General features: G+C 39.4%; 1 protein-coding gene across 5 annotated transcripts in view; it reads right to left on the bottom strand.

Moving 5' to 3' along the window:
• OXR1 (oxidation resistance 1) overlaps positions 1–24,826 on the bottom strand; it is a 226,639-nt gene that overhangs the window by 179,254 nt on the left and 22,559 nt on the right. For all 5 annotated transcript variants that reach the window (XR_001553586.2, XM_032442874.1, XM_015856040.2 and 2 more), the window contains one exon: positions 14,096–14,177. Coding sequence is in view for 1 of the 5 variants with exons in the window: in XM_032442874.1 (XP_032298765.1) it covers positions 14,096–14,112 (17 nt within the window). In the remaining 4 variants the exon portion in view is untranslated. Of the gene's footprint in view, positions 1–14,095; positions 14,178–24,826 lie in introns of those variants that run through there.

Genomic DNA, 24,826 nt, shown 5'->3' with positions numbered 1-24,826 from the left:
TGATCATGATTTCTGTTCAGACAGACTCTTCCTATAAAATTGGCTTTCAGAAACTTTCACAAGATGAACTGGAGAGAATCTAAAGAAGCATATGAGAAAAGGAAACCTAAAACCAACATATATACACACGTTTAAATTTTATTATTAGCAAGCACGCCAGATCTTTCATAATCAAATACCATCAGCTGCACTGCTTTATAGAAAACCTGTTTAGTAAGTTCCAGCTCTTCACATGAAAATGTTCAGCTTCCTCGTCAATTTAAAATCAAAATAATTGCATTAGTTGGACTTAAATAACTTCCTTTATTAAAGGAAGCACGATTGATTTTTTTCTGAGCTTAAAACTGCACCTGTCTCAGTCACTGCCAGTCAGAAGGAGTAAGACCAAGCTCTTGGTCTATATTGGCATATACTGCAGATATTTCCTGCGAGAAAATATTACAGGACCGAGACTCTGGAAACACAGCAGTTCAGAAATCTTTTTATCCATCTGAAGTTGAGCACAGAGATAAGGCACAAATAGATATATACTTTTTTTCTTTTTTTTAAGAGACAACACACTTTACCAAGCAAACACATCCTCGAGATACCAATGCAAACAGTAAGTACAAGGCACAGAAAGATGCTGCTCTTTACCAAAGGAGCAGCCTTCTCTAAGTAAACTTCTGTAAATACAATCTCTCACTGAATAATGCAAGGAATAAGGACTCCCTTATTCCTGTGCAGAAGCTCCTGCAAGAACTGTACCTGTGAGCACAACCTTTATCAGAGGATCTCAAGGCAGCAATCCCCACATCCTATGTGAAGTCCCCCAAAGGGATTTCAGTAAAACAGATAATTTTATGGACAAGCCAAGCTTCTACCATTCTTTCATACATAAGAGGATAGTGCCGTATAGCATTTTTTCCTTTATACAAAATTTCTCCAACAAATGAAAGGCTATCACCTAACTTCTCTCATCCTGCAGACTAAATGTGACCTGCTGGAGAGGAGCTCTGCAGGGAGGGACCTGGGCGTCCTGGTGGATGACAGGTTGACCATGAGTGTGCCCTCGTGGCCAAAAAGGCCAATGGCATAATGGGGTGCATTAAAAAGAGCGTGGCCAGTATGTGGAGAGAGGTGATCCTCCCCCTCTACTCTGCCCTGGTAAAGCCTCATCTGGAGTACTGTGTCCAGTTCTGGGCTACCCAGTACAAAAAAGACAGGGATCTCTTGGAAAGAGTCCAGCAGAGGGCCACAAAGATGGTGAAGGGCCTGGAGCATCTCCCCTATGAAGAAAGGCTAAAACTGGTCTGTGTAGCCTTGAGCAAAGAAGACTGAGAGGGGTCTATCAATATCTGAGGTGTGGGGGGCAAAGTGGTGAGGCCAGACTCTTTTCAGTAGTGTGTGGAGACAGGACAAGGGGAAATGGCCAGAAACTGGAGCATAGGAAGTTCTGCACGAATGTGAGCAAGAACTTCTTTATGGTGAGGGTGATGGAGCACTGGAACAGGCTGCCCAGGGGGATTTGTGGAGTCTCCTTCTCTGGAGATATTCAAGACCTGCCTGGACGCCTACCTGTGTGACATGGTGTAGGGAACCTGCATTGGCAGGGGGGTTGGATTCGATGATCTCTGGAGGTCCCTTCCAACCCCTACAATTCTGTGATTCTGTAAAGTAGAAAATACCAACGCAGAGATCATCTCATTATGTACTCATCATAAAGCATAACGGGGACCCAAATTATCACTCAGCACGAGTACCTGAACAACCAAAGTGGATGGAGATTGCTTCCACTATCTCTATCCTGACACCAAACCCACACGTCACTTGGAAAAGAACCAGATGAAGTTCAGGTAAATATGCTGCAAGTAGATGGACAGTGAGGGAGTTCTGAGATATCTCATTAACTGCACTGCTCATTAGTGATCAGAACAGTGTATCTCCAGCACTTTTTGGTCTTCAAAGACCCTTTTCTAAACATATGTAAAATGGATAAGCAGGATACGTGTTCCCCCTGTCATCACAACAAGCCTACTCTGGCCTTCAAAGCATGTTTCAATTTGCGTTTACCTTACTGAGAAACAATCCATCACCAGCAGCTAATGATCTTTTTAGCCCTAATGAATTTACCTTGAAAGGAACCTACCCGGGGCTCTATGCTGTTCACAGTTATTAAAACATGAAAGCTGGACTAACTCTGCAAAAGACGTTGGTGGTTAACTCTGAAGTCAGTTAAATGCCAGCGTTATGAACCAGGAATCGATTCAGGCAATGCAACACTGCTCATATTAAAGGTGATGCCTGCAGCAGTGCCATACTCAGTGCAGGGATCCTGACTAAGCCACACTGCAGAGAAGCAGGGCTCAAAAGGCAGCTCAGGTGTAAGGAAACAGGGGTGCCAGGAAACTGAAAAATAGCACACAGGAGTTTCTGCTGGCATAGATATGTTTAGGATAGCACAGGCCAATAAATAAATAAATAAATAAATAAAAATGCTGTTGCAAGACATGCATCCATGCATGCTCTATGGACAGACACCATCGCAGTATGGGGCAGCAAGTTACCCTTTGCGTTGCTACTGCTTTGCATAACACATGTGAATGACTGAAAAAAATAGAGAGAGAGATAGTATTTATTTGTAGATATTTCTGCCCTGAAGCCAAGTTTTGCTCCACTCCTTAGATGGCAAACACTGCCTGGATACCACAGTATCCAATACTTCAGCTCCTCCCCAGAGCAGAGAGCCCACCAGCTTTATGCCATGCAGTCCATAATGGTACACAGCCACATGCTTCTCCATCTTTCTTCCTCACTGACAAAAACAAGGAGCAGAGCTGCATCACAGCCTTGTGGCAACAAGCAACAGGCAAAGCACAAGCTGCCCAAGCAACAGTAGTGTCAAGGCCTTTTAGTCAGTATCTGCCAGGGGGAATTACTGAGTAACAACAACAAAAAAATATCTCTGCATTGCTGTGTCACCTCACTTATTTTCCATTTTATACAGAAGCGAAGCAATTTTAAGGACAGGGTATTATAAATGCTATTTGGTATATAATAAACAAAGTAGAATTTTCTACAAATCTACCACTTTTTCTGCCAGGTGCCAGTTAAGGTAAGATAAAATCACAATCCCTGTGTAAGGAAAGCAATGTTCAAAACCAGAACACACAGCTCAGAAAGTTGCATTCATCTGTCAAAGCAAGCAAACCACCAGATGAAGGGCAGAATAGGCCTGAATATGATTAAAGGCCTTTATTTTTTCCCAAACAGCACAGATTTAGATTTGCTGAAGTCTGCAGATTTAAAATACACAATAATAAACGTGAGCTACTGAGTCATTGCCGATTATTTTTAAAGAGAAAACTGTTTATTTTATACAGAAACTGACATCTGTATGAGGCAAGAAGGACTCACAGCTGATGAAGGAACAGACTTAGAAGTTTGGAGCTTTTGCTTTGTTATTTTGCTTTTCTTAATTTACTTCACTCCATCTCCATTTCTAAGTTCAGAAGTATCAAACTCTTCCTTTTTGGCTTCTCCTGGAGAAAGAACTATTGTGGCCTTCAGAGGTTTTGTCAAACCCTTCACACACCTTTAACAAGATGTGAAACCTTAATGCAGTAGTACCGCTGGCTGAACAAGTGAAGCTAAATAAGTGTTATAATACACATTGAAGCCTCCCAGATGCTCAATGGTCAAATGTCACAAACATCAATTCCTTTAGCTCTCTGGAGAATACTGAATTCCCAACAACTGGGCATCCTTAAAAGGAATGCTGTGATGAGCTCTCAGGAAGAAGCAGTCAGCACAGGGCACCAGTCTGCCCTGCTGTTAGCATCTCTGCACCATCAGCAGCCTGGGCGGATCATGCCAGGGACACTCAATGCCAAATTTCAGAGTTTTCCTTGTGTGCACTGCAGGCAGAGCTGCCCTGCTTTATCCTCCTCTCATACAGAGCCTCCCACCCATAATCAGGCCTACCCCTTATCTGCAGTCCAGTATCCTCTTAACACACAGGATCATCCATATTGGATCAGACCAAGGGTCAGCCTGGCCCGGCATCTTCTGGGACAGTGCCCAAGGGAGCACTCAATACAGACAAAGAGTTGGGCAGACCCACGGAATTTGTTTTTTTGTTTTTTTTTCTTATGCTTCCTGAACTTGTTAGCATTCACAGTGTGACGCAGCAGACTCTAGGAGTCTGCCTATGTGACGTCCAAGGAACTGCAGGCAAACCCAGTTGAGTGCAGTGGGAAGTAGAATGGAAATATTTCTTGTTCCTCAACACTGCAACACTGCTCCATCACCAAAGAAAGGTTTTAAGACAACGGTAGAGATCTTACAACTACTGCATTCATTAGTTTCACTGGAATACTCTGAGATAGTTTGGTTTTGGGGTTCTGGATCTTCCCCTCATGGCCCTTCCTATACACTGTCCATATTGATTCCTTCCCTTGCCTTTATTTCTCCTGACCAGTAGAGGCATTGCTCTGTAATACCCACTGAGAGAAGATCACTCTAACTAGTTTCTGATAATAAATGTCAAACTACTTCTCATCTCCGAGATTAGAAAAAGTTAGACAAAATGTAATTCTTTGCCCAAAGGTAAATAACCTTTTGATGGAATCTTCAATTCTTGGAACTATTCTCACAAATAGCTTTTTTGCTCCTGTGATGCATCTGTTGCATTTATTTCTCCCCTTCTCCTGAGACTCCCCATCTGCTGTAGACATTTGAAATGGCATCTGATAATTCAAGCTAAGAAAACAGCCTTATCTATTCCAGTTTTCTGATTCACTTTGTCATAAACATCAGCAAGAACAGAGTAAGATATTAGGAAATCACACCCACAATCCTGTCTCCTTATCATTGTTAAGAAACAAACAAACAAAATGTGGCTTTGGGGATAGGAAAGGTTCCATCCGAAAAGCATTTCACAGGAGAACATGTATTTAAAGGAACATGAATAGAAGGAGCTGCCAACTACCATCATACAAAGGAACAGAAGAGTTCACCTTCATAAGGTTTAAGTCATGGGTGCTGTTCTTTCCTTGCTATTATTTACTGCAATGAGCATCTTTGAGTCACATTAAAGATGGATATTGAATAAGGAGAAGAGCTACAACTGCATAGTCATTCCTGACCCCTCATGAAGTTTGCTGCATTTTTCTCTGCTTCCTCTGCAAGAAAAACAAAGTGAATAATAAAGCATATTTTCCACATAAAAGGGTGGAATTCGTGCTGTATTTTGAGTTCATTAAAATATCATCATGAATAAGGCAATACAGTATGACATAACAAGCCCTCTACATATTTGGCCATCTCAGTGAGTACAGGGTTGGCTGGTTTATTTTGCTATAATGCAGGCAGAACAAGGAGCCACATACCAAGTATTATCCAAAATTAATCATGCAGTGTTTCTATCAGTGAATGCACAATCCTTGCTCTTCAGCACTGCTCCTTTCATAAAAAGCTGTCCCTCTAGACAGTCAGAAGGGAACTGAGTGAATTTTCTTCCATGTAGGTATGAAGACCAGTAAACGGAGCCAAAATTCCCACATAATCAGTTCAATTTCCACAGCTGGAATTTCAATATTGTTAACTATATTTGCTATAAAAATTGTATCTCTGACATGAATGAATTTTTGGATACTTTAAGCTTGGAAGCTGTTACAGAAATGACAAATGAAAAATAATGAATTTACATAAACCAGATTCCAGTGTTTCTCTGATAATTGCAATTATGGATCTTAATGAAATCCAGCATATCAGATTAGTTTCACAACCTCTACTCCTGACTTGTATTACCGTGACATCCTCCAACAAGAAAGAGCAAATGGATTATAAACACAGACTAATTTTGTAGCCTTCTCTTCAGGCTGATTTTCTTGTACTTTCTGGCAATATTTAAGAAAATATTTTCCAATTAATTGAAAGTCATTTAGTGCTCTCACCAAATTACTCCTCAATGAGTCTTGAACAGATACGCTTTCTTTCTCCCTAGTGCCTTTGATTTCTTCTTTGCATGCGCAGACATGCACTTAATTAAAACTTTCCATCCAAGTGGCATTAGCTAGACACACAAGGCATACCAAGATGCTCTCAGGCTTCCTGCCAGAAAGCCAGCAGTGCTGACGCCTTCCTTCATTTATGTTAAAATGTCAGCAAAACAAGCAATTTATGACCACTATCTGCAGCAATACAGCACAGATACAGCCTTTAGCTAGTCCTGGTCCCACTGACCTGCCCACACTGCCAAATGCAAGGTCAGAACACACTTTACTAAGTATCTTCTAGAACACTATAATAAAATAAATCACTAATATGACCACTTAAAAAGGTGTCAGGGAGCAGCAAGAACAAATCCCATTAGCAGAGAAAAGGATTTGTGAGGATATCTACCATTCGCCGCTTTGAAAATGTAACCCTGAGGCTTTCTACGTAAGAGCAGGGCACAGACGTATCACATTATCAAATGAGGTTTGGTTTTTATCAGGGTGTCTGGATTTTTGTTAGCAAATAAAGATACAATGAGAAAAGCAAAAGCCTGTCATACAGCGCTATGATTGTGTGTGGGAATTTTAAAAAGCGCCTGAAGAGAGAGAAACAACTAAAAAAGTACATGTAATTGCCAGAAGCACTTTTGAAAGTCCATAAGACATGACAGTAGCTCTCTTTCTGTGGTACCAGCTCTGCTTTGAAAGACTAATGGAAGGCTTCAGGAAGGTATCTGGCAAACAACAGGAGAAAGTGTTATCCTACAGGGAAAACAGAGCTAGATGATAGCCCTTACCTCTCTTAGGTACTGATTTTCATACAGGTACCTTTCACACTTAAACAGAAATTAAACTAGAGCAGTTTTAAATTAAGAGTAGCTTTCAGATGCGATAGCACTGATAATCCTCTACACTACAGATTTCCTTTCTTGAAAATAAGCAAAATCCTACAAAGTTATTTGTACAACCAGGATCAGTTCTACTAAGACTGGGAAGAGAACAACAAGTTGAGATATCTGCACTGATCTGAGGCCCAAGATCAGCACAAATTCTGACTATAAGAAAAAATCCATCTGTATGTGAGGAATATTTTCTCGCTTTCCTGTGCAAGATGTGGCTGAATTGGGGCACCTGTACCTCTTTCACTGTGGTCAGTTCATGTGCAGATTTTCCTTTTCTTGCTCAGAACCTTTCGGCCTACTACATTTTCTGAAGGGCAAGGGATATGGAATCACAACAAGAAAGGATTCTGTCATTTTCATCAAAAAATTAATGGAAAATAATAAAAAATCAATGGAAATCAATGGCTTGAGAAGTAAATAATCATGCTAGGATTCAAATTGAAAAAAAAGCAGTTACTGAGATTTTAGGTTCATTTCCAATTTCAAGTGTCATCCACTTCTGAAGAAGAAACTTGTAATATTAATGTTATAACTGAAGTTCAAACATAATGCTACAATTATGGAATCTGCAGGCAATAATCAGACACTCTCACAAAAGCTCCAATATACATCAAAGAAATTCAACAGAAGAATTAAATAATTCTCAGCTACTACAGCTACTGAATAAAGTTGATGTAGAAAGGAGGATGATTTACTTTGACAAAAAGATACATGTGAGATTGGTTGGCTAAATCATGTAAATGCCTTTGAAAGGCTCCAGACACGACTCAGCAGAGCCTTACAGTAAGACAAGCTTCTGTAAGAACTTCCCTGAGAAAATGTTAGCAACTCAAGATTAATTTAAAAAGACTTCTTTTGTATTTTCATTTGTAAAAACACAGATCATGTTCCTGTATTCACAGATGTTTTATAATTAAGGAATGTTCTTAAACCTGCTCAAAATAGCTTTTTTTGTTGTTGTTGTTATTTTATTCATAAGTATAAGAAGGCAAAGCTTTGAACGGATGTATTTTCTACACTTTGTTAGCCATTTTATTGTAATTTAAGTTGCAGGGCATGAACACTGATTGGGGTTTGTACCTTGTACTGGGTCTGGATGGGATGAAGTTAGTTTTCTTCACAGCAGCCTATCTTGTTCCATGTTTTGGATTTGTGATTTAAAAAGTATAGAAAACGCAACAACATTTTGGCTATTGCTGAACTGTGCTTGCATAGTATGCAGGCTTTCTCCTTTTCCCACTTTGCCCTCCCTAGCAAATAGCCCAGACACCTGTCCCAAAGTGACTGCAGAGATATTCCATGGAACATTGCATATACATATGATGTGGTGCTCAGCTAAGCTGATGGAAAGGAACATGAAGGGATGACACTCATGTTGATGGTGTTTGTCTTCTAAAGCATGCTGAGGACATGCTATTCAGAAAGTGGCAAACACCAGTCTGCCAATGGGAAGAAGTGAATGAATTCCTTCCTTTCTTTCACTTGCTCTCACTTTCACTAGACATGCATCCATCTTTATATCAGCCCTTGAGACCCCTGGCCTTTTTTTTCTCCCCTCACAATGGGAAAGCAAAGTGAGTGGGTGGTTGGCTGCTGCCTGAGCTCAGTCTACCATACAATTTTTGTTATATTTATACTTCATTAGTTAAAGATCACTACTCTGGGGTTTCATTTCATGATTATCAGACAAGGTAGGAAAGATCAAATCTCTACTCAAACAAATGAGAGTCAAGGAAGCTACAAAGGACAAGTTTCCAAGAAGTGCATATTTAAGGCAGGTACCACATTACAGGGGCCCAGGTCCTGGACGGACTCAGTCACAAGGAGTTTAAGAATTCTAGTGAAATCAGTCCCTGTGCATGAACTAAATGTAAGAGGCAGAAAATGAACAGCAGATGCTCAGATACGGTAGAAACAGAAAGCAGAGAACTGGCTATAAAGGGATGAGAGAAAGGAGTGCATGACAAATAACAAATCCAATTGAAATGGGAAAACTAAGCGGATGAAAGACCTGAAAGATAAATCTCTGTTTATGGTTAAGTTCTGGAATTAAACCATACAAAGTTTTCAGGAAATACAATTCAGCCCCTTAAATCTGGAGTCAGATGGTAGTGGATTAGTGTGAACAGTGAAGGTGAAGAAGAAAAGTCTTCCCCTGCTGCTACCTGATGTGAGCAAGCAATCATTTATAATTGGATCGATGCGTTCAGTTCCGTTTCTGCTCCATCTTGTTTACTCCCAGGTAAAATAAATGCTGCCAAGCTGCAGGCTAACAGGAAAGAGAGCCATACTCTGTGTTGGAGGGATGAATTCTGTAGCAAAGAGATAATATATGCACCAAAGGCTTGAGTTACCTCCATCCAAAATCTTGCATGACTTATTAATAAATCTGAGCTTTCATTAAGCGTAGCACGGATGGATGTGATGGTAAGATATACAAAAGAAAAAAAACTTGAAAACAAAGTCAATATAGGATGTCTTATATTCTGTTGTCCTGTATACATTTGTATAGAACACTGTGTCTGCTCCAGTTAAATTAAAGTCTCACAGCTGCCTGATCATTTCGCACTATTGAGCCTCTAGGTCTCAAAGCAATAAAACAGTGGAAAACATCAGACGTTCGTATTTGGGAAACAGTAGTAAACTTAAAGAGAGTCCATGTCAATAGACATTATTTTGCAATCCACTACCGTAACAAATTTTGGCAGTAACAAAGTTAATCCCATAATAGAGCAGAAGAGACAAAGCATGTTACAGCTTTATCCATGTAGAATTGTTAAAAAGAAAGGGCAAAATTGGCCAAATTGGGTTATTATCTCTTTATGTTTAAAAAACCCACAGAAAAGGACAGTATTTAACACATACTCATTGGCCCACACTCTGTCTAGTAGTGGACATTTACTAACACAGGAATGCTCCAGGGTTAATGCTGATTTAAAGCAAAAAAAGAACAGAAATGCAGAAATTGTATGCAAACATAGATGTGCCTGAGGTCATCCTTGAACAGGACAGAACAATCAGCCAAGGGAAAAGAAGAAATAAATTTTTATTATCTGGAAAAGAGTATATTTTATCACAACAAGAGCTATTAAACACTAATTCCTAGACTTTCTAACCAGAAAACCACATAGAAGAATACAAAGTCAGCAAGTGACAGTGACTAAAAGACTGATAGACTGATATGTCTTTCCAAATTTCTTCATCCTCCCTCTCACGCTATTTTCCCAGCTCAGTTATCATCTACAATCTTAATCATAACAACAGAAGGAGACACTGGAAGGAAGTTCGGGGTTTTTCTCCTTGTTATCACAGAACTCAAATTGCTGCTGAAAGACTTGATCTGAGGAAACGTACTGGTTTTCATTGAATTGTACTCACCGAATGTTAGGGGTTCAAAGGGACGTTAAAGATTATTCAGCTCCAGCCCCATTCCATGGGCAAGGAAGGTCGCCTTCCACAAGCCAGGCTCCTAGGTCTCTGTCCCACCTGACCTTGAACCCCTCTGGGGATGGGGCATCCACAGCTTCTCCAGGCAGCCCATGACAATGCCCCACCGCCCTCTGAGTAAAGACTTTCTTCCTTATATCTAACCTAAACCTACTTCCTTACAGTTAAAAGCCGTTACTCCCTGTCCTGTCGCTACACACCCCGATAAAGAGTCCCTCTCCATCTTTACTGCAACAAGACCCATTTCTCTTCTTGAGTCTGAACAACGCCGGTTCTCTCAGTCTTTCCTCACAGGTGAGGTGCTCCAGCCTTTTTTTGGCCCTCCCCTTGACCTGCCCTAGCAGGTCCATGTCTTTCTTGTCCTAAATGCCCCCAAGATGGAAGTTGTGCGCCAGGTGGGATCTCAGAAGAGCAGAGCAGAGCAGAGGCGTAGAATCACCTCCCTCAACCTGCTAGCCACACTTCTTTTGATAAAGCCTCACCCAGGAAAAATCCAAAGACTTCCTGAATGTCTGAATAGAATAAAATTTGGGAAGAAAACTATTTGTTTCCATGAACAGATGCTGTGTTATGAAACTCTTGGACCAAAGGCCAAGCCTGTCAGCAGTGGGCGGCCCATTTCAAAGCACTAAACCTTACACTGGTACGTAACTGAAGCTAGCAGCTGCATTAGCCACCAGCACCTCAGTTGCTCTATTTTTCCTCTAAAATATCTAGAATTAAACACAGTACCACTAGCCCTAGACAGCATAAGAGCTGATGACAGATTCCATGGACTCCTGCTCCATTCTTAGCTCTACAACCTTTCTTGCGCTTCAAAGCAGTGCAGGAGGAAGGAGATGCCAAACAGTTATGGCAAGAGATGATCACACTTCGATATGCCAGCTAAATTCTGATTAATCAGAGATATTAGTGTTAGTCTGTGCATTTCATGGTACCATGGTAGTATCCTTTACCACAAACGCAATTAAAACATTTACTGCATAGTAGGTGCCTCAAAAAAAGGAAAAACAGATGCAGCTCCAGCAATGGAACTGTACAGTGCTTAAGCAAAGGCTCTCATGCTTCTCACCTGTTCTCACAAATGCTTCCTTCAGTCAGTTAAACTCACTTTGAGACCAAACATTTCAGCACAAACCAACTTCTGAAGCACGATGATCTAAGCTAGAGAAGGAAAGATGATCCAAGTGTGTCATGGAGGAAAAATACTTTCCAGAGGTTGACATAATGTAATTGACTTCTACAACATAAAGCTTCAAAACTGAAGAATATATGTAACCATAGGTTAGAACATCTCTGAAAACCACAGTTAAGTAGGCAATCAGCCATATTCTGCTGCAAATCCTGAGGCTGTGCTAATGTGGGGCCTGATTACCACCTCTTTGCAGAGCAAATCCCAATTCTGCCACACATAAAGTAGGTTTCTACAAACTAAAAATCTCTTTCCTAGAACCATTTACATATGTTTCCTTTCCACAGGAAGACAGTGGTATCAGCAACTGCTCTTGCAAGACTGAGCTGAGTACACAACATGAATAATACATCACATTAGAGACTCACTGGTATACTTATTGACCTCTGCTATTTCCACGCTGCTGCCTACTGTAAATATAATTAATTGGGAAAAAAATTAACACAATAGAGAAAAACACGAGAGCAGAATATAAGACCACACAGGAAAAACACAACAGTTCTGCATTTAGAAGCTTGGGATCAGCTCTCAAATCAAACTGAAATCAAGAGAAATGCACCTTTTTGTTAGCAGCATCAGTTCACATTCACAACAGCTTCTTACAAAGCAGCTGCAAAATATCTTCATAATATAAATTTTGTCATAGTTGCTCTGATAACACAGTTACTTTTATTAACCTCATTACTCAATCAGGCCAACAAGGACCATCAACTAAACATAAAGTAGTACGCAGAATTATAAGGAAGGTAAAAAGAAGAAAGGACCTGAGCCAGCGCATACCTGATAGTTTCGAACAGACTGGTGGCAAGAGATAATACAACCTTTGCGTCAGAGTGCTGTGACTGTGAAATGTTTTGCAGCGATTATAACTGGCAGTGTACAACTAGAACTAATTCCAAAATATTTCAGAAGAAAATAAATCTTCAGTCATTTTTTCCTACAGAAGAATTGCTTCGTTTCTAATGACATTTCCAAGGAAATACGTTTTCCTTTTAGGAGAAGTATTAACATATCAAACCAAGATTTTCAGAAACTCTCAGTAATTTTGGGAAGCCTATTTGTAGGAGCTTACAAGCTTTACATCAGTAATAACACAAGATTTTCCTATTCACAATTAGCAGTCATCTAGGAAAAATAAAGTATCTGGTTAACTTGACTTTTCATATCCTGCAGTGCCAATCAATTTAAAGCAGAAATCCTCAAACAGCAAGTTTACAGTTCTATTAATATACCCTCAGCAACAGTTATCTTAAATGCATCACACTGCCAAAGCAACATACACAGTATTTACTCCAAAACAAGATCAAGCTTCCCTTTCCTGACCTTTTTAGGTTACCCTAACAAAATATTTTATTGGGATATCGTTAATAGAGTCCAGAACCAGAAGTCAAACAGACACAAAACAGCAAGCTGAGTTTGTTGCCTCATGGGACAGCAGTGTCCGCACCTAATAGAAGCACAAGGGACTAGAGGTCTCAGCAGCTCCTGGCTATACTGTGACTCCGGCAGGGCTGCAGCACACACTGATGCTGCTGTGGGAGCTGATGATTCAGAAAACCAAATTCCTTTTGCTATTATTTGCTACCCTTGATTCCTGCAGGCACAGCATATGTTGCTTCATACATGTTCCTTCTTAGAGGCAAGCTGGCCTCTCTTTCCAACCGTTAGAAACTGTAAGCTATTGTGGAAGTAGCTTACCCTTTCTATAACTCTAGAAGGTGTAAGGTAAAAGGTACTTTGCCACTGCACAGGGTAGACTTCACTAGGCTGGTCATGTTCAAGGGGCAAAGGTGTTAAAATACTTCACATGCAGAGATTCAAATAAGCTTATATGAAAAAAACAGATACCCCACAGTCTTCCAACAAGATTAAAAATCATGGAGTTCATGCAGAGGAAGAATGGCCTACAGTATCTTTGTTCTAGGGAGAAACTGAACTCCCTTGTGAAAGACCCATAGGTACAAAAGCTGATACCTGGAAAGGTGGCTCAGCACGCCACTGCACAACAGTTTGTGCAGCAGCTGAGAGCAAGGCCATGCTGTCTGCTTACAGATACAGGAGCAGAACTGCACCACCTGGGACTTAAAAGGAGAACTCAGAGAGTGCAGATTAAGAAATGTAGGTTTTTGAGGCATTTGGGGTATGACACTGCATCATGCAGAATGAGAAATGGAGGTTATCTTGTATTCAGTATAGACTACCAAAAATGACAGGAAAAAAATGTATCTTAAACCTGTACTTTGTGGTCCTGTTATTATTTTCTGTTTCTGGGAACAGGAGGGATATCCTCCAGCACAAGCACGGTGTTTTCTTTGGCAGTCCTGTCAGGACCCATAATGACATGGGGATAGTGCTTCCTTGTCTGCTACATGGCTTTTATACCACATACCTGCCAATTAAAGTAGACCAGATCTGTACAGCAAAGAAAAAATAATCAAAGTAATAGAAAGAATAATATATCCAGCTCATGTATTTTATACAGTGGTTCACACAGAACAGACAAACGTTGAGAACAGACACGTATCAGCTATAGTATTGTTTTTGAGATTAAAAGTGTAACAAAGATGAGAACTGACCTCTTAGTTCCAAACATGATGCAAAGTAGAGCTTGATTCACATTTGTAAATTCACTGCTCTGCACAAGCTGTTTCTGTTGACCTGGATAAAAGAAGAGAGATTTTTAGGCCAAGCAACTCAGGACCATGATTTTAAAATCCTGAACAATAATTACATTAGTAAATACTGCCCAGTGCAGCTTCAGAGAATACCTGTCAATTTTACAGAAATATATAGATAGGTTCTCAAAACAAATACAATGTAAAGGTAAAAAAGAAAGAAAAAAAAAAAAAAAAAAAGAAAAGAAAAAAAGAATAAAGGTTAAGAAACCTAAGAACAGCTCCTACTAAGTAGGGCTTAAGCTTGATTGTAAAGGCAGATCCTGAGCACAAGACTTCAGTACACTGATATTTGAAAGAACAACATCAAAAGCCCCTGTCCTCTGAATGGAGAATTCATCTAACTGAGTGAAATTCAGGTACCTTAATGCAAGTAAAACAGGTCACCATGAATTGCTGCTCTAAACACTGACATATAAATTTACATCTAAATTGTATTTTGGTGTTCAGTTTGTTCAATGACTACCTTAGTAAATTAGAATTTTTCCAGAAATAAACAATTAATATTAATAAGAAATATCCTGGGGTGGGTCTACTGAGACCCAATGACCTCAAGAAATACTATTATTTAAAAAAAAACTTTAACTAAAAAAATGGAAATGTTAAAGAATAACAGAATAATTTCCATTGGAATAAAATGCCTTGCCCAGCCTTCAGCTTAAATCAGGTCTAATTGGGTCAGGCTGCTCAGGGATATCGCCAGCTGATTTCCAAACACCTCCATGGATGATCAATTCCAGAACTTCACCATCAGGACTGCATAAACATTATTCCTAATACTTAATGAAAACCTCCACCTCACCACAACCTTCCCTCGGGCAGTTGTAAAGAACCGTAACGTCACACCTGAGCCTCCTCTTCTCCAGCCTGAACAATCCCAGCTCTCTCAGCTGCTCCTTACAAGACTTGTGCCCCAGACCCCTCACGGCTTTGTTGTCCTTTGGACAACAAGCCTTGATGTCTTTCTTGTAGTGAGGGGCACACAGTACTCAAGGTGAGGCCTCACCAGGGCTGAGTAATGATAGCCACTTCCTCCAACATCCTAGACAACATCCCATGTAGTCCCATGGACTTGCAAACATCCAAGTGAGCTCCCTAGCTCTGCCTTGCAGATACACATAGTGTCCCCACAGACACTGCTCCCCTCCCACAGACTCTGCTGTAAGACGGAGGGACCTGGGTGCCCTTAGGACAAGGTTCAGCAGTAAAATCTGAGGCACAAAAAGCACTGAGTGCTACAGCTTTTTCACCACACAGCGTCACTGAGCTACAGGTTCACACTCTCTTTGCCTTCCCTGCTGCTGCTGATGTACCTACAGAAACCTCTCTTCTTGTCCTTAACCTTCTTTGCCAGTTTCAATTCCAGCAGAGCTCTGACTATTCTGACTGCACTGCTGCTGTTCCTGTACATCTCATATTCTTCCAAGCAGCCTGCCCCCGCTTCCACCATCTGTGTCCTTCCTCTTTGGTTTTCTCTGTGAGCTCCTTTACACAGATTGCACCCCCTCCTCCTGCCTTGCCCATGTCCTGTACCCACTCATTGATTTCTTAATGTAAATGTGCAATCTAAATACAAGCGTTCTGTTAATCAGAGAGGAACTGTGATTACATGATCTCGACTGACAGGATGATTTTTGGCTACAAATTCTGTCCTAAATTCATAAGATGCTTAAGGGGACTTCACATCTCTCTGTCACCCCTGATAAAATGACACCGTGTAAAATGTCCTGTTATCTCCACACAAGGAAGCAGTGTTTTAAAAGCACTCTATTTCATTACAGAGCAGGGCAGTGACATTTTTGTCTCAATTTATCAACTGTTCCTAAAGCACTGACTTTTTTTACTTTATGTTTTGTTTCTACTTGGTGTGGCTCCTTCACTTGTACAGCTGCAAGAGATGAAGGGAAGCTCCCTATTCCCTTCTGTGCTCTCTTGTTCCAGAATCACAGCCCCACAGCTGGTCTAGTGGCAGATGTATTACCAGCCTACAGAACATTTTCCTTATCATAGATGTCTTGATTGGGAATTTCAAAAGCCTCTAAGAAAGCCAAGTAGGCAATTCTAACTGAAAATCAATGGATTTGGGACAGGCACATTCCCTACACACCTTGGGTAATCACACTCCACTTCCCTACTAAGGACCCTAGCTAGCATGTGAGATATACAACTCTGAGACTGAATGCAGCTGAGATTAAGGACTGCAGCTCATCATCTGCCACAGTGCACACGTTCAAGTCATTTACGTAGCTGCTCATACAACATAAAGCCCAAATCTGTAAGTGCGGAGACCTGAGTCACAGGTTCCTCTTCTGTAAGCAGCAAAGTTCAGACTCTTTAGTTTTCAGTACTATGTAGGTCAATATCTTAAAGTCTCCTGGTCCCACCTGACAAAACAACAGTAACTTATAGTCCCAAGAATCTCCATGAAACTGAACTTTTTTATCCCATTTATTCAGTCATTGGCTGATCATTTATATATTCACACATGCACACACACACACTAAAAAATAAATAAATAAATAAAGTACCGCTGACAAGTGTTTATTATCTATTTAGCACCTTACATTAGAAAGCAGGACTGCTTTTAGTTCATAAGAACTTTAACTGAAGGGTTTCGTTGCCTTCTGGCTCCTCTGGGACATAATAATGATGACATAAGGTACTGACGTTTCTCAGAAAACAGGACAAGCAATTCAGAGAAAATCAACAGCTATAAAATCTCTGAGTAGCTGAAGCACTCTCTCTTTGAGGTGACTGGAAGAGCAAGGTGTTGGACATGATGGTACTTAGCAGTAACAATGCTGGCAGTAGCACCTTCCTGTTCCTCGACATACCATTATTTTCAATTTGGAAAGCAAGACTGCTACTGTCACCAAATACATTAAAAAAAAAAACATTAATTCAAATGGTGCAACAGCTACTGTCTCAGCTACACATAAAGTTACCAACAGTGCAAAAGAAGCAAAGGATCTTTAACACTTTGCAAGCATGTAAGTATCAATGTGCCCATACAATATTGAACAAATACATCTCTGTGTTGATGGTTCCATCTGAAAGGTTACAATCTGAACCAATAACTTTTTTGCCCTCAGCTAAATTCCCCACTAAAGCATTTATTTTACTAAACTCTACTCCTACACATAGAGTTTTCATAAGTCCACCCAATGCCATCAGAGATCAGAACCATGCACCTTTGGTACTCAGCACATCACAGAGTACAATAAGCTTAAGTGCCATACCTCATAAAAAGTTAAATTTCTTAGCTTTCGCTTTGAGAAAAGCACAAAAAATAAAAGAATAGTTCACATACACATACTTGGCACAACATTTTTCTGCTTGTTTTTTAACCTGTGATCTGTCTTGAAAGCAGCCATCTCCAGCAAATGCCTGCCCTCTTTGACACTTAAGAAACTATTTTAATCTAAGAGTCTAAGCTGTTCAAAGGAACAAAGCAAAGTGAGAAATGTCTTTAACAGCAAGTAGCTATTTGCAGTATAATAAAGTACTTGTGTAGGACCATGACACCTTCCCAAAAGCTATCCTTCAAAAAACAGAGGCTATATCTAGTAAAAGACACTGGTAACATGCAGAGTTACCCTGAAGAAATGTACTGGTCTGTGGATACAGAGAAATTCATTACTTCTGGCCTTAAGGTCTATGACTCTCTATCTCAGATCACTTACTCAGCTTTTACTGCACAACCAATCATTTCAAAATGACAAGAAATAATTTCATCAAACCTTTATCAAACATGGAAGGTATGAATTCACTGCACAGTGTGGCATTTTTTGGTTTTATTTATTTGTTGCTTTGTGTACTTAAAAAAAAAAAAAGTTCCCTTACATTCAAACAACTAAAGTTTCCATTTGGCAGCTTCTAGTGTTAGCTCCTTAGTGTCTCCTTATGCAACGAGATGACAATTGAACATAAATGAGCCCATAAAATGAAGTCCTAATTCAGATGGACACAAACAAAACAGTTTCTAATGCAAAGACTTATTTCTGTAAAATGTAAATGAAATCTTCAACAGCAATTTCCACATTACAGAATAAACCCAACTGTCTTCTGTTCACAAAGAAAGGTCAGTTCAGTATGAAGAGTTTAGGAACTGATTTTACTGTACATCATAAGGACAGCCAACATTATGATCATTCAGAAGTATTAACTCTGGTAGTTCTAATGTTGTATTTTTTTAACTAACACGTTTCTTCTGATATCTGAAGAGAATGTATTTTAGATGCATACAAATTAACTGCATATATTTGACTGCTGATTATTTCATCTGTCAAGAGTCTGCTACAGCAATCACATAGTTGCCAAAGATCTAATACCATTGTCTGTAAAGATTACATTAGTAAGAAGATTAAATTAACAGGATTACATTCCCACTTTTCTTCACAAATTAACTGAAGTATGACTGCTGTGTGGTTTTCACTTAATTCCTACAGTTCCCACGACAGACCTTTTCCTCTTCCAAAATGAAGTTAAATATTCCTGGTCTCAAGACAAAGACGACAAAAAAACAGTTACCAGTTTACTCTGCTTCTCAGTGATGGCTTGGTTGACCTTATCAGATAATTTTTCTTTCATCCTTTGTTCTTAAATCCCCATCTTTCATTCATTAAAATAACAGCACAATCACCAACGCCTTAAAAACACTTCATTTCCACTTGTTTTCCTTTCTATTTCTTTCCTACATCGTATAATACCTTATATCCATCTTTTTCATTTCATAGCTATATATGCAGTTTATGTTACAAAATGTACAGAGTCTGCACAATGCAGAGATGTCTTTGTGCTCATTCCCCACCTCTGCATACACATAAATCAAGGCAAATCCTCTCTACTCTTATAGCAAGGGAAAAAAAATAAATAAAAAAATCTTAGTATATTGTCTGTGCACATGTGAAAGAAATGTATTGATTTTTAAATAAGACAGATAAAAACAAGCAAACATTTCTCCCAGGTATTTTGCCCTCCTTCACCCTGAAGACTGTGCATACAGCTTCCTTTCCTATGATTTCAGGACTATGGGACATTCCTCTTTAACATCTAGATGATCTTAAAATCTGAGTTCCTCAGAAATCTGTGGGAGTAAAGCCACGACCGACTCTCCTTTTCTAAGCTCAATTGCTGGATTATCAATTATTTATTATTAATTAAAAGTGAATGTGCCTATGAACAGAAAACAGCATGCACAGTGAAAAAAATCACAGAAAGGAGCTGGACTGATCAAGAATTCCTTACTTAATCATCAATCATTATTATATATTCATCAATCAACAATTTCATCATTTAATCATTAAATATTATTCATGACACTATAGGGGAGATTTAAGTTAGATATTAGGAGCATTTTTTTTTACTCAGAGGGTGGTGAGGTCCTGGAAGAAGTTGCCCAGGGAAGATGTGGATGTTCCATCCCTGGAGATATTCAAGGTGAGGCTAGATCAGGCTCTGGGTGACCTGATCTTGCTGTGGATAGACGTATCCACATAGTCTCTGTTCACTGCAGGGGACTTGGAGTAAATGATCTTTAAAAGTCCCTTCCAACTCTACAGATTCTACTATTCTATGGTTTTTTCTTTATTTACAAAAAGCCTGTAAAAGTTCTTTGGTTTTTTGCTTCTTTTTAATTTTATATCAATTATAAACAACTGAAAAGCACTTTCTAAAAGCTCATCTGAACTCAGTAAGCATTAATGATTAAACTGAATCTGCTGAGACATGAATGCTAGAAGCAATGGCTTATTTTCACCTGCTATGAGACATGAACATGGTGTTATTCATCCACCCCTCTCCTCTCCAGAAATATCAAGAATAACCCAGACAGACATGGGAAGACCATGAACTCAATGCTCCTTAAAGTTTAAGAAACTAACACTTGCAGGCAGGCTGCTGGGTTCGGGTACAGCTTGATAGCAATTCACCTCTAGAGCCAAGCGAGTGCTTACTCTCTTCATGCCCGTAGTGCTTTATAGTTCCTGTCCCTCAGTTTGCAGTCTCTTTAGTTGCACAAATATAATAGAATATAGCATTGCACTACCAGAGAGATTAAATGATTCAGATCAAGTCCTACACCTCCAAAAACTTTTTTAAAAAAGTATTTACTTTAGAGTTCTTTAATAACCCAGATGATTTCACAGTACATGTTGCACTGGTACAAGTAGAGCAGCTGTCAACTCCGGAATAGCAGTTTCTTAAGCAAACTTAAAAGCCAAAGATAACATCCAGGTCGTAGCTTCTGAAATAATAATGGAAGACCATTTAAAATCTTTAAAAAATATTTGTACCTTACACAAAATTAGTCCTAAAGGGCATTCTGACTGCAGGTTTTAATCTGCACAGAAAGGAAGTGTGTTCTGTGATTCTGTGATTCTGTGAAGTGATCTCTTAAGACTATTTAGTTGAAAGGCATGGGTATTTGAAGTTCAACTGAATATTTCACATGCACTGAGAGAGAAAAACTCTTTTGCCTCAGAATAAACTGATGTCAGCTAAATGTGATCAACTATTGCCAAGAAACAGGGAACAGGATTATACAGACCCAAGTCTCAAACCAGCTCAAACAAAAACAGCAGCTTTTGGAGGATGACGATGACCTTTGGCTGCAGTTCACCAGACTAATTCTAAAGGGAGTAGGATATGGGCAGACAGAGAAAAATATGTCAAGCACATGAGTTTAATAGGTGTAACAGTAAGAAGAGTGATCCATTTTTTTCTACCTTATCAAAGTTGCTGCAGAAAATAGCAAAAGTAGATTTATCTTTAAAATTTGTAGATTCTGCTTCAACTTTTAAACTAACATTACAATACTGACTTGCATTTAAAGTGAAGTTCCATTGATAATTCTTTAAAGCTAAAGAAAAGATGTCACTTGAATGCGCAGAAGGATATGAAATGATGATTTTAATACAAGAATGTATAACTAAACAATCACTCAAGCACTTTCACTTTATTTATTCTGTGATATTCAAGTGAAGGAGAATGAAAAGTATGATGTTTATTCAACACAGTGCAAAGGTTATTTATGCTTAGTCATTAGTATGTAGAATACAACCCAAGACATAGTAACACAGATTTTCCTCAGTGTGTTACCATTGTTTCTTCTCAGACAGTTCATTTACTGTCTCATCCCATCAGCTGGTATGTATATCTATTCATTCGTATATTATCAGCACAAATAAACCCATTTCATTCACAATCATCTTGGCTATTCCACTGCCATTCATCTGATTGCACTAATGTTTCCTATCTCATATTTTTAAAGCCATAAATACAAAAACGGAAAGATATAAACTACAATCCCTATTTTCTGTTCACCGTTTATATATATTAGCATTAGGTTTTGCTGTGTTTTCCACTTCCTTTTGAAGATGACAGCTTGCTGTACAGTAAAGTTCTCAGCCGGAATCTGATCTAAAAGCACTGCAGACTACAGGCTATGTCACTGTAAATCTGTAAAGGAACTCTTTACTAGTCCTTAAGTCAAAGGTCGCAGTTCAGTTTCTGTATTCAATGATTTCACTTCTTGGCATAAGATTTCAAATTACCATAAACAGAATTCATCCTATCACACACAGCCAAGGCCAAGAAGGATTTATCATAACAGAAAAGGCCCATAAATGGCTGTGGCCCCTCAAGGTGGTTCTTCATTAACTTCCCTCACACTGTCCTCATTCTGAAGCCACACCATGACCTTCCATTTCCAAAGACCAACAGACTGATCAGCTCTGCAAGCAGAACAGCATTCATGGTAAGTTGTTACAAGTTACAAAATGATCTCTGCTTTCACAGAAGAAACAATTCTTAGGAGATCCATCAAATCAAGTCAGCAAAAACTAAAAGGTTTAATCAAGTATTACCTCAGAACTAAGGACTTCCACAGAAGTTGTGCTCAACACTGTCATGGCTGTTTGACAGACCTATACTTAAACACTCAAATGTGGGAGGTTGTACTGTCTGCAATACTGCCATGTAATTCTAAATGTCTGAAATCCTTTCCCTGAAAATAATACTCTTTGCAACAAGTGAAGCTCATTGCTATTTGTTACTTCACCAGTAAATACAGAGAATAGTTCTTTACCCTGTTACTCAGAATAGCACTCTCGCATACTGGAGCACTGCTCTTGAGTCACCTGTTTGTCTTCTAAGTAAAACATCACCAGAGAATGATTTTTCCTAAAGGCTGTGTTTTCCTGACTTTGGATTGTCTTTCCTCCTGTACTGACACGGATACCCCAAATCAAAGACAGTATTCTCCACAGAACAATTTGTTGTGTGATTTTTTTTCAGCTGCTTTCCTATGTACTTCAGTGCAAACATCAAGTTTGTATGATTTAAAGCTTGAATAACAACTAAAAAATATAAAATACCTAATCTGTCAGTCATCTTTAGGCTGGAAGGATCTTCAACACTGAAGCCAGAACAAGTGGTCTGAATGCAGCATTCTTTAGCACCATCATCATGTCCATTGTCTTACAGAATAAGAGGATCCACTGCAATGTTCTTGTACCTTCACTGACCTCAAGCTAAGAGCTAATAGGAGTAAACCAAATTAGTTAGAGCATAACAGATGGAAATCATTTTGCTGCTTCTTTGCAGCTTCAGGAAGCTCAGAAAATCACCTAGAATGTAAGATGGGGTTTTCTTTGACACAGCTCCTTCTCTTTAATCTCTTCATGAACTTGTTCTAGCTTTCAATTTACAAAGAAGAGTCAGACCTAGATAGTCAGATCCTCAGCCTTTGCCACAGCACCGTGCCCATGACCAGAAAGACAGCAACAAGCAGGGCCCTGCACAGTGCTGAGTTGATGCAGGTTTGCCAAGGTTTGTAACTGGTACACCATACCTTTCTCTGGCAGCCCTGTGGGCATCACACAGAACAGGTAATGCATTTCATTTCTCACTGCTCTTTTCTCTATGTATTTTTTAGCATACACATTGTATGTTCTTCCCGGCCAGAATCTGGACCACACAACAGCAAGAACAGTGACTGCTTCAGCCTGGTCCAATGAACTTCTGTTGACCCACCAGGCAACAAAGAAAGTTACCAAAAAAAAAAAAAAAAAACTACCTATAGTTTAAATAATAATAGTAATAATGAATGGAAGAACAGATTTTCTAATGTAAAAGTTTTTCTGCTTAAACAAAGGTCCTTGATTGACCAACATGGACACAGCTATTCCCTGTAGAGGTCACAGCACCACAGCAAAGACTACCAAAGTTCTGATCACTACAAAGGCACTAAAGAAAGTTATAATTTAATTTTAAGGTGCCTAATTTTTTTAAATTTCTTTACTTTAAAAGTGTTAAATTTGCCAACTGTATCCTGGGCTGCATCAAAAGAGGGGTGACAGCAGGACAAGGAAGGTGATTGTCCTGCTCTGTTCTGCCATCAAGAGGCCCCATTTGGATTACTGCATCCAGCCCTGGGGACCCCAGCTCAATATAGACATACAGCCATTGGAGAGGGTCCAGAGGAGGCCATGAGGATGCTCAGTGGGCTTTATGATCTCTCCTATGAAAAAAGGCTGAGGGAGTTGGGCTTGTTTAACTTGGAGAAGAGAAAGCTCCAGGAAAATATCACTGTGGCCTTTCAGTACTTAAAGGGAACTTATAAGGAGGGGAACCAACTTTTTGCATGGTCTGATAGTGATAAGACAAGGGGGAAAGCCTTTAAACTAAAGGAGGGAAAATGTAAGTTAAATGGTAGGAAAAAGTTCTCCACTCAGATGGTGGTGAGGCATTGGCACAGGCTGGCCAGAGAAAAACTGTGAATGCACCATTCCTACAATTGTTCAAGGCCAGGTTGGATGGGGGCCTGTGCAGCCTAAGCTGGTGGGCGCAATACAAGAGATAAAGGTATGTTTTGGCAGCTGTTGGTACCAAACATCATCAAATCTCCACAGTACAGAAAACCTTTTTATCAGAGGTGCAAGAGAGCATTTAAGGTCCAAGCCAACACAAAGTGAGTGCTTCCAAATATTTACAAGCAGAAACATACTGACGCCGTGGGTTGTGTCACTAAGTTTAAGATGCCAGGAAAAACAAAAGCCAAAACAACAACTAACAAGATGAATAAAAATCAAACACCAGAATTGAGTACCAACTAAAAGACAAACAAATACACCTTTAGAAATACTTAAAAAATCCAACCTTATCAAGAAATGTTAACACTGCCGCAATTACCAACAGACACAGAAAGAGTACTCCTAGAAGCTAAATACAGCATTCTGGGGTTCATTTTGCCTGTGGCAGGAAATCAAAGTCTCATCAATGTGAACTCCTGAGCAGCTTCAATTTATGAGCATCTTGAAGCTACCATGCACAGGTTAGATGCAAAAAGGATTTCTTCTTTTTTAAGCTGCATGAAAAATCATCAACCTGTAGAGGTAAGAACACAGGAACATTTTTCCTCTGCTCATTCTAATTTGCAAACAGTTACTTTTTGCCTGTAGGCAAAAATGAATTGTATTAGTTGTTACTTTGTACACAACAGTAAAAAGTAACACTTTCCCTTCATTTAAGTTTTTTTATATTTATTCCACTACCTAAGAATAAGTAGCAAAAATTGAGAATCAATTTATTATTGAGATATTTCATGTAGGTCTCCTGGAAGGCACAGTCAGC

This window comes from Coturnix japonica, chromosome 2, assembly GCF_001577835.2.
Source record: "Coturnix japonica isolate 7356 chromosome 2, Coturnix japonica 2.1, whole genome shotgun sequence".
Lineage (NCBI taxonomy): Eukaryota > Metazoa > Chordata > Aves > Galliformes > Phasianidae > Coturnix > Coturnix japonica.
Note: the sequence above shows the minus strand (reverse complement) of the source record. Positions and strands in the feature narration are given on the sequence as shown.